The 14756-nt window shown below is 47.3% G+C and overlaps 1 protein-coding gene across 1 annotated transcript; it reads left to right on the top strand.

The window, feature by feature from the left end:
• The first annotated feature begins 2954 nt into the window (after nucleotides 1–2954).
• cabp7b (calcium binding protein 7b) lies at nucleotides 2955–14563 on the top strand. The gene is made up of 5 exons (XM_003965496.3): nucleotides 2955–3756; nucleotides 11886–12029; nucleotides 12097–12209; nucleotides 12335–12482; nucleotides 12557–14563. The coding sequence occupies exons 1-5, from the start codon at nucleotides 3648–3650 to the stop codon at nucleotides 12682–12684; spliced, it is 642 nt and encodes a 213-aa protein (XP_003965545.2). The 5' UTR covers nucleotides 2955–3647; the 3' UTR covers nucleotides 12685–14563.
• Nucleotides 14564–14756: the final 193 nt, after the last annotated feature.

Raw genomic sequence — 14756 nt, 5'->3', positions numbered from 1 at the left:
GGATCTATCACAATCGGATGCCTCTGAAAAACAGGCGGTAGACAGGCCACAAATAACTGGCTGTCTGTTCCAGGAAAACAAGCAGTCTTTTTCTTTTTTTGGGGGGGGGCTGGTGTCAGGTGTCCTCCAAGGCTGCAGGAACTCTGTTTTAATTGGAGAGCTTGGACGGCGTGATGAAAACCTCACCTCTTGTGTCAGACCCCTCGGTTCATGTATAAACCCGAGCGCGGCGCCGTCTGATCGGACCAAGGACAAATGAGTGCCGGGGAGGTCGGCCGGCGCTCACGCTGAATGTGAATGGAGATAAAGCGTTTTATTATCAAATATTCAGGAATGGCTGTGCATCCCTGCCCGTGTTGTACGCCTGTGGCTAATTGGCAATTACACCTGCAGCTCAGGGAGCATGGTGGGGGGGGGGGCAGAGAGGAAAAGAGAAAAATTCCCAACCTCTCTCAACTGAAAGCACATAAATAATGAAAAGGTCATTAATGGACCTGCTGAAATGGACACTTTAAAGAGCTTTCTGGTGGAGTTTAAGTGAAAGCAGGTGACCTGAATGAAGGGTAATAAAGGGGGAGGGGCATATTAAACCGATGGACAAACGCAGGTGTGCCGTCAGGTTTTAGGTTCAGGTCCTCGTTTTAAACCTCCGCTGGCAGTTTGCATTTGTGTGATAAGACCAACCTGGAACTGAACCTTTGCTGTTGCTGCTTGTGAACGTTCGAAGCTGCTTCCTGGACATTTTTGACATCAAATGTTCTTTAGCCAAAAAGCAATTGATAATCTTAATCGGAGCGTTGAGGCCTGTTAGCTTTGTAGATTACATTTGTCATGCAGTAAAATGCTGTTCCAGTGCGCTGAGTTTAAAAACAACTCCTGTTTTACTGACGTTTATCTACAACCAGACAGAATTTAAGACTTTTCTCTCGACGTATAACAACAAGGCAGCATGTTCTCGTTACACAGACTGAAAAAAGGTCATTTATTTTTGAAATGGCAGCACAAATTATGCTAACGATTAATATTGGTGGGTGAAGTCCGTCTCTGCTCCTGAAGTTCCAGAGGTTGAAAACTTTCTGAGAGAAATTCACTGCAAATCTGACAGGAAGCTGGATCATTTGCAGTTTCTGTATTGTTTAAGATGATAAAAGGCGGAACAAATCTGCCCCCGGACGCTCGGATGATGCACAGAGCCTTGGAGCTGAATCCTGCAAACACGACCTGCAGTAATGAGTGTTTGCTCTGAGAAATTCAGTCCATCTTAGTATCCCTGATTCCTCTTTTTCCTTTGTCAACTCACCGCGTGACGCTGTAAACCAGAATTAATGAGCCATATCTGGAATTTGGGAAACTTCTGTGGATTTAAAGTATATCAATCCTCTGGGTTGGCTTTCACTATACAAATAATGCCCAAATTGAGGCTGGTTTAAATCCTTTTTGTAACAGGCCCGCGACACAAACCGCTCAGTGCTGAATGTGACGTTTGCCTTGGTCCGGCCGCACCGCTCGGTAATCCTCTCTGATGTGTTTGCCAGGGCCTTCCGGACTCACCGGAGGATCCAGACGCTGAATCATATTTCCATCATAACTTCCTGGATGTCAGCCGCTGAGGCTCCGACGCCTCCCACCCCGCTGATTTCAGGTCTGCTGCCTCCACAGACAGCCCCCGGCCCTCCCAGGAGGCTTAATTTGATGGTGATAGGATGGATGTCGAGTCTGAGGTGCTCTCGACCAGTGGCAGGCCTCTGGCTGGGATGAGCCCCCCCCCCTCCTCCTCCTCTTATCGTTGGCTGCGGCCCGCTCTTCGCTCTGGGAGACATTTATTCATCTTAAACTCTATGGTCATCAATTACAACATCCTGCAGCCTGTCACACTCCTCATTATCTCACCGGGGTTCACACGTTTCTCCCTGTTCCCCACCCCAGATTAACCATATTAAATAAATATATGAATTCTCATATGCTGTTTACCTCCTGCTGATGCTAACATTGACTGATCATACTTCTCATCAATGCTCCCTGCACGCTCACACTCTCAAATACCGGTGCTGCGTGGTGCGTTCGCTGCCGTCGCACCTCTTAGAATGCACACGAGGAATCTCTTTAGGAAATCGGTGATGCTAATTTTCAGCCGCAGATGCATCAAGCCCTGTCTTATTCCCCACGCCGTTCCGCGCTTTGAAAGGAGGCGTGAGGATCATTGAGTCCCTGGATTTCGAGCCAGCATGGATGGAGCTGCATTCGAGAGAACAAAGCCTGTTATTCCAGTTTGAGAAGTTTGGCTGCCTGAGCACAAAAGCGGTGGGAGGCTCAGGTGCAGCCGAGGGAGACAATCCCTTCACATTTAGATGTGGAATGGAACCTGTCAGCACCGCCGACCCTCCAAGAACCAACCAGTGGAACCACATGCATCTTCCCGAATGCATGTCGCACGTTACCTGTCAGCCGGGGCGGGAAAACCCTAAAACAGACCTTCGTCTTCTCACATTTCAGCAATCGGAACAAGAATAATTAGATTTCCGATTGCTTCTCTACATGATGGGTTCACTCGGGATGTTTCCTCATTACCCCCCCCCCCCCCCACCCCAGTCCATTATGAGGGTGGATTTACAGTAGCTATAACCCTCCTCAAGATGGAATATATAATATCAGATTATTAACAGTTGAAGTTTGGGGCAGAAATCTTTGCTGAATTCTTCAATCAATTAAATAAGTGTTCTATATGTGTAGAGATGGGTGTTATGTCGACCAGAGAGGCTGACGGAGCTGATTTAACACCTATCCGACCTTCAGTAGTCTGGACCCGAAACATAATACAGAATCTAACATTTCAAATAAATGCAAGAGCTTCACTTGTTGCATTGAAAAGCAATTGGAGGCGATGCTCCCCCCCCCCCGTGTGTGTGTGTGTGTGTGTGTGTTTGATAGAGAGAGAGGGAGAGAGATGAGGGTACACGGCTAGAGAGGTAGGGGAGAAAGAGACAGAGGTGCATCGCCTCACACGTCGAGTCTTCTCCGAATGAGATGAGTCGGGGAGACACCGAGGAATCCCTGAAACTGCTCTCCAGGAAAAAATAGAGAAAACAACACCCCGACAACTGGTGCGCACGGTCCGTTTCCAGGATCAGCTCACCCCCGCTGCTCTTTGAATCCTCCAGCACCGTTTTTTAAATGCATTCTTTTCAGAAGATGCCGACGCGGGGAGTAAAAGTGAGACAGACGGGGGAGGACATGTGAGAGACGCGCTGCAAGAACCAGGGAGACATTCAGAGCCATCACTGATGTAGAATCTACTTTTTCTTCATTCCTGAAGGGATGCGCGGACGTGCACGCGGAGAGACGAACGACAGACTTGTTTATTTAATTGCATCCGGTATGAGCTAATTAACGATCGCACAAGGCGGGTGTTCAAGATAAAGCCTTCAAGCTAATTGATGCATTCTGGACGGTGGTGAAACCTCCCCCCCCCTTGGCTGACTCACATTCCAGCAAATATCACAAGACGACGAGGGTTTAAGTTTGCAGGGGGGAGTTTCCCTGTTCCGTCTGCAGCGTGTCAGGCTCTCGGCTCCAGCAGGGTCTGCCTCAGAGGAAGGAGCTGGGCTATATGAAGATCGCCAATCGCTGCTTGGCTTCCCCTCGCAGAGATGCCAGTACGTGCTGTCACCACCAGGTTCATGTACAAGGGTCTTTGCACTATTCCAGATGTCCTCTCCTTACGGAGCCCCGTTATCTTGCCTGAGGATGAGGTGGAAGGTGAGTTTTAAGTTGTTCTTCTCGTGTTTGAGAGTCGCTCAGGACAGTTTCTGGCGCCGCCAACTTTCGATGATTTCATGTCTAAACGTTCTGTGGAATCCCACAAACCATCATGACTGCTGCCGCGTGCCGCTTCAGAGGCTGTAGGAAAAAAGAGACTTTTTGGACAGCATCCGCTTCGTCCTCAGGTGTTGCACCAAAGCGGCTGAAACCTCCTCCTGAGCATCTCAACTCCTCCATATCGGCTGCATCTGCATGCACGGTCACGCCGCTTCCCCAGTACGACACCTGCGACACCCCTCAGCACCTGCTGTGGTTGGTTGCGTGGCATTTGGAGACCAGATTCATGTGTCACCAGTGATAAATCTTAAAAATTCTTCAATAAATGATTGAATTGAAGGTATAAAAATGCAGCTTCAAGCCTCAGTTCAAATCCACAGCAGATAAAAAGCTGTTAGAGGTCTGACAGGTTCATTTAGAGACTTAAATTACATTCGCTCATCTCTGTCTGAAGTATTGCACATAGTTATCAATTAATATAAATGAACAGCGATAGCACGTCATGCTCTTTAGTCCTCTGAATGATTCATTCTTGTGATTTTCTTTTATTTAACAGCGGGCAGTAAAACATAAATCTCGGTTAGATTAATGATCAAAAGGCATTGAGAAGCAATTTAGAAGAAAGCCAGACAGAAAACAATAAAGCAGTAACTCAGATCATATTCTGATATCGTCTTTTGTTCAAGGAGAATTCCATTTCCCCTTCCTGTCTGCAGGGTGTCCAATTAGTCGAGCAACTCGTCTGACATTGAAAATCCTCGAGCTGCAAAGACGACGCGGATTTAATTATGGAAAAGTGAAAATCTGAGTCATTTCAATCCAGACAATGAAGATGCAACTTTGTTGTTAACGTCCTTTTTATAATTGAGCTGTTAAATATTGTCGAGCTAATGAGGCGGATCATTGATCGGTGATTGCATTTACCCAGAGAGCAGCGTGGTACCGTCTGAAACATTCTTCTCCATATTTTGGTGACGCTCCTCCTCTCCTTGTGCAGGTCCGCCTCCATCTGCAGGTGCACATCTCTCCATGTCATCATCTTCAGTTTCTCGCTCTGGTGCCGTGTCCTCTAGCTTCATCTCTCCGTCTCTTCACCTCCACCTAATCACCCTTTCGCTCCTCATAAAGAAGCAGTTATTTACACTAGTTCCTCTTCCCGATTGAGAGGAGAGGTTATGATTTTTGATTATTTCTTCCCTTCGCAACATGTGTAGAGAAAAGAATGGAGCCTAGATCAGAACCCTGAGGAACCTGATATGAAGGATTCTAAACCTCCAATAGAACAAAGGACACTCAGTGTGTCCTTAAACCTTTTTTCTGTCCCTTTCCCAGCAGTCTGAGAAAATACTGCTCATGCAGACGGTATTTAATTACTGCCGCACATAAATTCCCTGATTGCCTGGCTGGCGTACGCTCTCCGATCATATTTATGATAATAAGTCTGCGTGTACGTAGCTGCGGCGGGTGTAATTCGAAATTTGTGAGATTAGTCTGCCACAGATTACGAACGCCTCAGTGGAAGCTGGAAATAAACAAAGGGGACGCATCCTGTTCAAACATTTTCTGGAATCATTTGCAGTAAAGACACAACAGAAGCAGACGACAATCACCTCCCGCGATAATGCAAAGACAGGAAACCTGCGGCTGTCGCAGTGGGAAGAAGCACTGCAACTATTGCAGTTCCAACCAGCCCCGTCGGGAGGGTGACAGCAAAGGTCCCTCGACCTTCGACCTTCAGAAGAACTCGGCGATCCTGAAGATGGACTCAGGAGATCACTCAGCCCATTAAGAGATTTAAAAACGTAATAAAATCTGGAAAATCGATCTTTTTGGCAGACAGGAGGCCAATGTTGTGATGCAAGGACGGGGGCAGCGCAGGCGTGCCCCCGGACGGGTGGGTGAAGGATCCAGAGTGGACCTCGTCTCCCTGGACTCTACCAGCAGATGCTTCAGGAACACTCTGACTGTGTTAAACTGGTGTCTCACCTGAGGAAAATACCCCAAAAACTTCAGCAGCAGATTTCTTCTGAGCGGTAATCTCTGAAGCTGCCTTTAAACCCTCTGCCTCCCGTAATCTGTCCTATTTGGACTGCATTAAAATATGCATTATTTACCAGCTTTTTTGGAACCTAATGAAAGCGGGGAGCGCAGACACATCGGTGGAGCGCACGGCCGAGGTTTAGAGGCTGATTAATGGATGGCTCCTAATAGAGCTGCAGTTTCCCGGGACTGTTTATCGAGCAGATGGTGCACGGCCAGGGTCAGTGGCAAGGCTCCCTGACCTTTTCTCTGCCCTTGTGTCATGCAGTTGTCACAAAGTTGTTGGAATGATCTTTGGCTAAGCGGTTCCGGTTCTGGCCTGTCTGCTTGGCCTCGGCTTCAGGGAGGTGGACGGAAGGTCAAAAAAATTCAGCCGAGGTGGCAACAAAGGCAACCCCCCCCCTCCAAAAAAAAAACAGTTTGCAGCTAAGTCAAAGAGGGCAAACTGGTGAGGATGCTTGTTTAAGCTGTGGAAAAGAAGCGTCACATACACAGTCTGAGTAGATGAGATCATCCTGCTCTTAGCTGCTCCTCTTAAAAGTAAACGCGTGTCCCGAAAAAGGTCATTAAGCTAAAACTCCACTCAAGAGTTGTCATATGATGTTCTGAGGTTCCATCTTCACTTAAGGATGCTTTAGACTGGCAGAAACATCCAACTGTATTTGGACTTAGAACCTTAAGTGGGAGTGGCCTTTACAGGAAGTACTTCCTCTTCATCATTGAAATACCTGATTTCATCCTTGAACTCATCCTTAAATGCTTGAAAACATTGCTTTGTGTGTGGAATTATCTTATTTTCACATCATATATTTGCTGGTCCGTGTTTGTTTACTCCGTAAAACCTATGTCCACGTGGCCTTCATGCCGTGCCAAGTGTCTCCTCATTAATGAGCACCACATTAAAAACTCCAGTCCAGAGCCAAGTTCAGCCACTTATCAACAACCCAGTTCATCAGATATGGAAACCACCGCCTGAAAGTGTCTTTACATCACAGTTGCATATTCTCTCCCTGTCCTTACAGGAGCTGCCTCACAGCTGACTTTACTGAATTTAAATGACATTTCCGGTCATTATTCAGCGATTAGGGTGCGTTAACATGATGGGGCACACTGAATGAAGCCAGCCGCCGACCGGCCACGCATCCATTAGACCCAAACACCAGACCTGCGGTGAACTGGCGGCCGCTCCAGCCGCACATGTGTTGGGCCTGATAAGACTGCGGGTTTAAGCCTCAGCACCCTCCTTTGGCAGTTAAAATCCTGGAGGTCTCCTTGAGCTTCTCTCAGCCGCGAGCGAAGGATGTGAGCAGTATTTATAGATCACAGCGGCGAGAGAATCCCTGATACGTTGTAGTGAGGTGGGAACCTTCTTCCACTCCATCTTCCAAGTTTGTCATCTTTTGGGTTTATAAAGGGTCTTTTGAGGGGTAACCCTGATGAGGGGAATATCAGCTGTCGGAGATCTTTTAATATATGTGCACGTGCGGGCCTATTTTAGACTTGGTTTGATATCTGGTCCAGTTCTGATGCTTTCCATTTCTCTGGTGATGCATCTTACAAGTGAATTCAGTCTTTTTAATCTGCTTTTTGGGGGATTTTCACAGGATACTTCAATATCAAGGTGAAAAATGGCTTCACAAACGTCAGACAGCCCAGCCGTCTGTCCGTCTGTGTGGTCATTACCAGTGCTGCCGCCCAGACAGACCCACTGTGTGTGATGGCATTTGTTAATTAGGAACCCGTCCTTACGCTGTCCTCCACTCGGCCGCCGCAGCGATTCCTCATCTTCATCATCGCACTGAAAAATTGACCAACACGTAGAAAATAGTGTATCATTAAAACCTCAGGCTACAACAAATGCAATGAGTGATGGGTCTGTTTGTTTGTTTGTTTGGACATTTGCTCAAAGGAACGCGGGCAGGTTCTATAGAAATACATGTCAAACATAGAATTGTGTCTTAAAAATAAAACCAACGACAACGTTCTTTTTAAAAAGCCCCGATGTCACGTGTGCAGCTCGTATTTTTCTGCTTTTGTGGTCATGTAATTACACCCGTGCCTTCCGGGAGCCGCAGGCAGCGCCGGTGTTTCTGTCAGAACCTGGGCCCGTTCAGCACCTCCGGGCCGTCTCAGGTGGCCGCCTGTTGGACCGTCAGACCTGGGCTGGTGCTCGTGCACAGCAGCTGCTTTATCCTGCTGTATTAAAATGAATGAAGGGGCAGCATAGCACAGGGCGCCGCTAATGTTATATAAATAATGATGAGCTTGATAAAAGCTCTATAAAATAAGATGACATGAGGGCTGTATTGCAGAGGCAATAAAGACGCTTTAATTATTCCCCTCCCCGTCCTTTTGCGAGCAGGAGGGGGCCGGCTCCTGTTGTAGCTCTCCGTTACAGCCGTTCATCACCTTTGAGGAGGGACATTTTCACTTAACTGGACAATCATTTGTTTCTGGCTTTGCATGGAAGATGTCTGACCAGACAGGTTGTGATTTAATGTCATTTCCTTCAGTAGTTATTGTCTATCGCTTTTGTACAACAGTCGTGCAAGAGGCAGCTATAAACTTGAATGAATTGACAAAAGCAGATGGGGTGAGCGGATCCTTTTCCTGTCTTTTGGTTGGTCTCCAGCATGTTTTGGAGCTATTTTCTTTGTGCATGGAGGTTCTACGAAGCCATTGTTTGGCAATCCTGCAGTATTTTGCCTGGTTCAACCGGCCTGTGCGGGGGTGAGGTCGCCACCTTCCTTTCATGGTGGAGCAGGAGCCGCTGTGGGTCGGCAGCAGGCGTCCCGCCCCCATTTTAGCTCACTCACAAAGGTCAGCGGACGTGTTCGGGCTGCGGCCTCTGACGGACGTCTTTATTCCGGGTTTGATTCAGGCATCGGCAGCTTAAATCTGGCATCTGAGAGAAAACACAGCGATGGTTTAACAGGAGGCCAAACAACAGAAACCAAACAGCTCTCAGTCGAAGAACAAACAAGCTGTTTGCTCTCCTGGACCTGATCAGCATCAGGATCCCACAGACAGCTGTCGGAACAAGCTGCCATGAAATCGAGGGTCAATATTTCATTTTCTCCCTGCACTGCGAAATGTAATGAATCATCAACATTATTTTGCTCGGCAAATTAAAAAGCCACTTCAATGCGCCGCCGTTCCGCTCCTTCTCCGGCTGAAGGGGACCTTTTGGGTCTCCTGAAGCCGAAAGCAACGGGAGAAGATTTATTCTCTCCTGCGGCCCGCAGATCCATTGGAAGATAATGCATCACCTGTCGGCAGGTAAAGAATGCACTTTATCAAAAGTAAGAGATTCCGCAGAGATGTGTGGTGCAGGTAAACACCGCCACCATCCATAAACTGCTGTTCTACAAACAACGGCGGCACGGTCATTTATAGCTGACACAGCCTGGGTCACCCTGGACCCGGACTCCAGTTAAATCGCCCCCCACGACGCAGAGCCACGTCCCACCGGACGGTGACATTTACCAGTACCAACGCAAACCGCTCTGACCAGCGAGCACGCTGCACGTTTACCGCCCCCGAGTGCTAATAATGAAGTGGCGTCTGCAGCTATGGCGCCGTCGAGTCATCCACATCAGGGCTCCGCTTGCACGTCCGGCGGTCTTTAATCTGGAGCGCCGTTTGTCACGGCGGAGACAAACACGCCCCTGGACGTGTTTTTTCTCCCTGACTTGACCATAAACACTGCCGTGCTTCGCTAATGTCGCCTCAGATGCTGCCTCGCCGGCTTGGCACCAAAGCTAATATGGTTTGTCCCATTGCTCCCACATCACAGGTGTTTGTCCATTAAGGGTGTTTTCCAGGCAGCGACCCGCGTCGATCATTTAATGGTGTTAAAACACACAGAAAAAGCTGCGAGGCGACGGTGCCAGGATCAGAATTAAAGCCGAGCCGCTCACGCAGAGCGTGTCGGTGAAGATTCGTGAGCTGGCCTTGGGGGGTGTCGAGCTGTTCGGGGTCCACGTCCAGACAAAGATGAAGCTGTTTCATTAATGTTGACAACAAACAAAGAACAAAAGTTTTACTGGTTTCTGTCACGACTTCCTCTTGTGCCCTTAAGTTCCTCCTAGCAGACACTCCCATTCAGTCCCAGTCTGTACTGGATCTCAACGGTGCTTTATGCTGGGTGCAGGTTCACTGAACCACTGACCTGGGTCTGCACAGATCCAACCCCAGATCTGGATCCGACCCCAGATCTGGATCTGACTCTAGTCTCTCTGCCACTGGAGTCTGGTCGGGGGCTTCCAGGAACTTTACCCCAAACTTCTCAACTTCTGTATCTTGCTATGTAAATTCACGTGTTATAACGTCTTTACAGTGAGTGAGGTTGAAATAGATTCTGTAAATAATAAAAACATTCTCCTTGAAGAGTCTGATGACAGCTGAGCGCTCAATAGATCCCGTTTTCTGTGACCTCCCAGCTGCGTCTTTACATTTTCTACTCACCGACAGTGCGAACCCATCAGTAGTCTGGCCGCCGCTCGGCTGCTCCTGAATTCATTGTCGGTGGCACCGAGGGTCATGACATTGATACAGGGGCGGCGCCGAGGGGAGATGGCCAAACTCCAGCAGCGGCAGTCGCTGTAATTTAGACAAATATGTCGTGTTTGCAGTGTCAGGGTTTGCTGCACACCGTATAACTTGTTCGGAAGAATGCGTTTCGGAGTGTTGGGTTTTTTTATTTTCAACACCTAGAGTGTCATTACGGGCGCTCTAAAGGCAGAGCCTCCCCGTCATGTTCACGCGATGGGGGGGGGGGCAGAATGTCGATCACAGGTGCGCTCGCCCAATCACACGTGAATGCAAATGAGTTTCCTCCCTCGAAGAACTGAACGCTTAAATGCTTAAAAGCTTAAAAGCGATATGAGGTTAAAATGAAATTCTCCGCAGGCTCTTCTTTAATAAAAGTGTCATTAATAAGGCAACAGTGGAGCCACAGTGCTGCACCACAAAGTAGTAAAAACAACACAAAAGGCAAGACTTGAACAAACACAGAAGAATTAAATGAGCAGCTCATAAAGGAGTTGAGGAGTGATGCGCTACCATTTACATTCTAATCCTGCAGCTCTCTTCTAACTTAACTGTTCTATGACTTCTTGCTTTTCTGCTCCCAGCTATTAATCTCCACCGATGTGTCGATTGACTACAGATTTATTTTTTGTGTGCGTGTAGCTTGTTTTATAGAGCTGCTCCTAGCTAACGATAAAAATCCTCTACATCAAAAAGAGCCAGAGGGATTTGCAGGCTTTGATGAGCAACTGCACTTTTTATCACTTCAAACAGAATACTATGATCTGGAGTGAGGACAGCAGCCAAATGGGGATGTTTATGGATTATTTACCGGAGGTGCTTTTAAAAACATGAACATGTGAACCCGCTTGTTAGCTTATGTAACGGCTAATTGAGCCGTGGTAACAGGTGTTCTCTCTGCGGATGTTGTTTGGGTGACGTGAGGCGTCGCCGCGTCTCCATCCGGGACGAACAGCCTCACGCCTCTGTCCATGGTGCTGAACCTCAGCACCGGGGCGGTTCTGGAATCTGCAACCGTGTCTCTGTTTTTGGACAGAGTGTGTACATGTGTATGTGTGTATGTGTGTAACACAGATAGTCCTTAAATGTAACGCTAGAATTGGCAACCTCTGCACTTTATTAAACACTTTAGGGATGCTGCTGTGGTAAGAGTGTTTAAATCCTGCTCTAACATTCGAGTTAAGCTCTAAAAGATGTGTGGAGATTCCCTTAGCAGCATCCAAATTTCTTTGTAATGAGGAAAAATGCTTCATTACTTTGTATTTAATAGTTTCTGGACACCAATGACTCTACAATACATCAGGGTTCGGCTGCACGGACAATTTATCACTATAATTATCACTAGTGTTGGAGCTTTTTTCTTTAGAATTAATGACCCTAAGAAAAACAAAGGTTCTAAATGTTCAGATTGGCCTCAGATACAGATTATTATAATTTGGCAACTGCGTTAAAACTGCCGTTTTTTCCCCCCCTGATAGAGATCCGTGAGGCCTTCAAGGTGTTCGATCGCGATGGTAACGGGTTCATCTCGAAGCAGGAGCTGGGGATGGCCATGCGCTCGCTGGGCTACATGCCCAACGAGGTGGAGCTGGAGGTCATCATCCAAAGACTGGATATAGACGGTACGCTCTTCTGCCGCGAGCTCTCTCGGCTGTGGCGCCCTGACGATGCTTCGTTGTTCCTCTGCAGGTGACGGGCAGGTCGGCTTTGAGGAGTTCGTCACGCTGTTGGGTCCTAAACTGAGTAGTGCTGGGATGCCTGATAAGTTCAACGGGGCAGATTTTGATTCGGTCTTTTGGAAGGTACCGCACAGGAGTCGGCGCCTGCACGTTCCCTGCATGTCCTGACGTTCTTGAGCTGGGGCCGGCGACGACCAGGAACCCTCCCCTGCTCGTTATTTCTCATCAATTATTTGTCATCTTCTCAGTGCGACATGCAGAAACTGACAGTGGATGAGCTGAAGAGGTTGCTGTACGATACTTTCCGCGACCACCTGACCATGAAAGACATCGAGAACATCATCATGACGGAGGAGAACCACCTGAACAGCCCAGAGTGTCACGTGGACATCGACAGTAAGTGTCAGGACTTCCCGTTTTCCAGGTTTCCCGCCCAGGACTCTAACACCTGGTTGTGAATCTTTCCGCAGCGAGCCCAACACAACAGGAAAAACACACCTGTGTGCGCAAAAGCCTGATTTGTGCCTTCGCCATCGCGTTCATCATCAGCGTCATGCTCATCGCTGCAAATCAAATGCTCCGCAGAGGAATGAAGTAGACATGGCTGGGGAGCACAGAGGAATCGAACATCACCCAAAATACTTGATGGGTTCTCTTATTTTATTGCACATGATGACACTTTTGCAGCTTCCCAGGATGGAAATATGTCACCACACTGTTGTAAATACAAATGAGGAGCGAAAGAGGGACGTTTAAAGGGCTGAGTGTTCAAAGGAAAAAAGGGGAGATGTCACTCTTGGGCTGTGCTGAGGATAATATCTAAATAGTAGTGGAAAACTGATGTTTTAAAGCAATACAGAAGTGTTAATGTGCTGCATATTGTACAGCTTCATGAACCAGATGTTGAGCGTAAACGTCCCATCCCAGATAGTCTCGTTTTTACTTTCCTTTGCAAACAGGCCGAATTTGTCTTTTCCCAACGCCGTTCAGTTGAAATGGAGGAGGAGGAGGCTTCAGGGGTGACCGCGTGCTTCCGTGGAGTCCACTGTGTCCCACACCCAGCAAATATTCCTGTTTTCTCTTGTTATTTGGGAGCAAATCTAAACAAACTTCAGTTATCCTCTGACAACAGCAGTTATCCTGTTACTCCGCTACAACCTAATTGGTTGGAACAAACCCCCAAGTCCCCATCCAGCCTTGTGAGGCTAAAATGTGGTTTTAGCTCAAATCTCGCAGCTACTTGAAACAATATTTATTTTAAAGATTGTCCTTTTTGCTATAACACCCGTTATTTGTAACGCTCCTGTAATTGTCCTCATCCTGCAAACATGCAGCTGGTACGATAAACGACGTGTTGCTGCTGCCATTGTGAGCAGAACATCATGCTAGTGTTAGAATCCATGGCCCGTCTGAGCCGCAGGTGTGGGAGCGACATCGCTGTCGTCATTAATGCATGCAGATCTGTAGACAAATGTAAACTGTATCACACTTTGTAAAGTCTGTAGGCGTAAACGTCTGAGCTTGACCTTAAATTCTGAAATCGTCCCGACGGCTTCCATGACGGAGGGAAGAGCAGAGCGAGAGCAAACACGGGAAGCTGCCGCTTGCTGTGCGACGCCACTGAAACGGTTCCACGTTTCCAAGCAGAAAATGGATGTTCGCGGCCGAAGCAGCTGCCGCGGCAGCTCAAATATGAATTAAGATGACGTGTAATGAGGCAACATGGGAGAACGGCGCGAGGAGCCGTGATTGAAGCGGCGCGTGCATGAATATTCCTGCAGGGATCCCAGACTTTGCAACTCCCCGAGCGTCCTGAGACACGTCCCTCTCAGCCTGCAGTGATGCATTGAAGGTCGCATGCGCAGCTGCCACCACACTCTTGCATGCCACGCGTCCGTGTTCAGTGTTTAAGGTTTGGAATTCTGATCTATGTATTCACATGATTATGCAATTTGTAATGAAGACGTTGCAAAAAAAAAAAAAAAAGAAAATATCCATGTTTGACATTTTCCCCTCGATGTCAAAACCGTGGATGTGCAGCAAAACACTAAATCTTTTGCAGTAAACTGTGAACAATAGTTTAACATATCATGATAAAAATATATATTAAAGTAGAGTTGTTTTCTGGGTTTCACGTTCCTCCACCAAAAAAACCCCCAACATATCATTTCAGATAAAGCATTGTTATATTTTCTTAAAGCAAATCATTAAATCTGTGACTTTGTTATGAATGTAAACATGTTTTGTAGAAAATATATGCTAAAAATACTACAAAAACATACTGATTTCAGGTTTCTGAGGAGAACTGGACATTCAGAGAGGAGGATTTAAGGCTGTGCGCTTACATTTCTGCTGATTTGTTCAGTCACTTTTCTGAAAGCTTTCCGTTCACAAGATGTGTCAAAATTGACCAAATGCTATATGTTATATATCTATTTTTCTTGCTCTTTTTATCGTGAAGCTTATCAGAAGCTCTGCCGCAGGAGGGGAGAAGCGCGAGAACCATTCTGGCAATAAAGCAGATATTTGATCTCATGTACAGTGATGCACCTACCGGACATGGCGTCACCTCTCTGTGGACGTTCTGGGGTTTTGTGCGAATGTGAACTCTATCTGTGTCAAATGTTGTCTGCGTATGTTATAACGAGCACATTTCCGTGCGCACTGTCG

This window comes from Takifugu rubripes, chromosome 6 (genome assembly GCF_901000725.2).
Source record: "Takifugu rubripes chromosome 6, fTakRub1.2, whole genome shotgun sequence".
Lineage (NCBI taxonomy): Eukaryota > Metazoa > Chordata > Actinopteri > Tetraodontiformes > Tetraodontidae > Takifugu > Takifugu rubripes.
The sequence above is the reverse complement of the archived record's forward strand: the minus strand, read 5'-3'. Positions and strand labels throughout refer to the sequence as shown.

Bases quoted from the DNA above. Each gene is read 5' to 3' on its own strand.
- cabp7b (XM_003965496.3), top strand. From the start codon at position 3,648: ATGCCAGTACGTGCTGTCACCACCAGGTTCATGTACAAGGGTCTTTGC. The intron at 3,757-11,885 runs GTGAGTTTTAAG...CCCCCCTGATAG, and splicing joins GCCTGAGGATGAGGTGGAAG to AGATCCGTGAGGCCTTCAAG. The intron at 12,483-12,556 runs GTAAGTGTCAGG...ATCTTTCCGCAG, and splicing joins GTGTCACGTGGACATCGACA to CGAGCCCAACACAACAGGAA.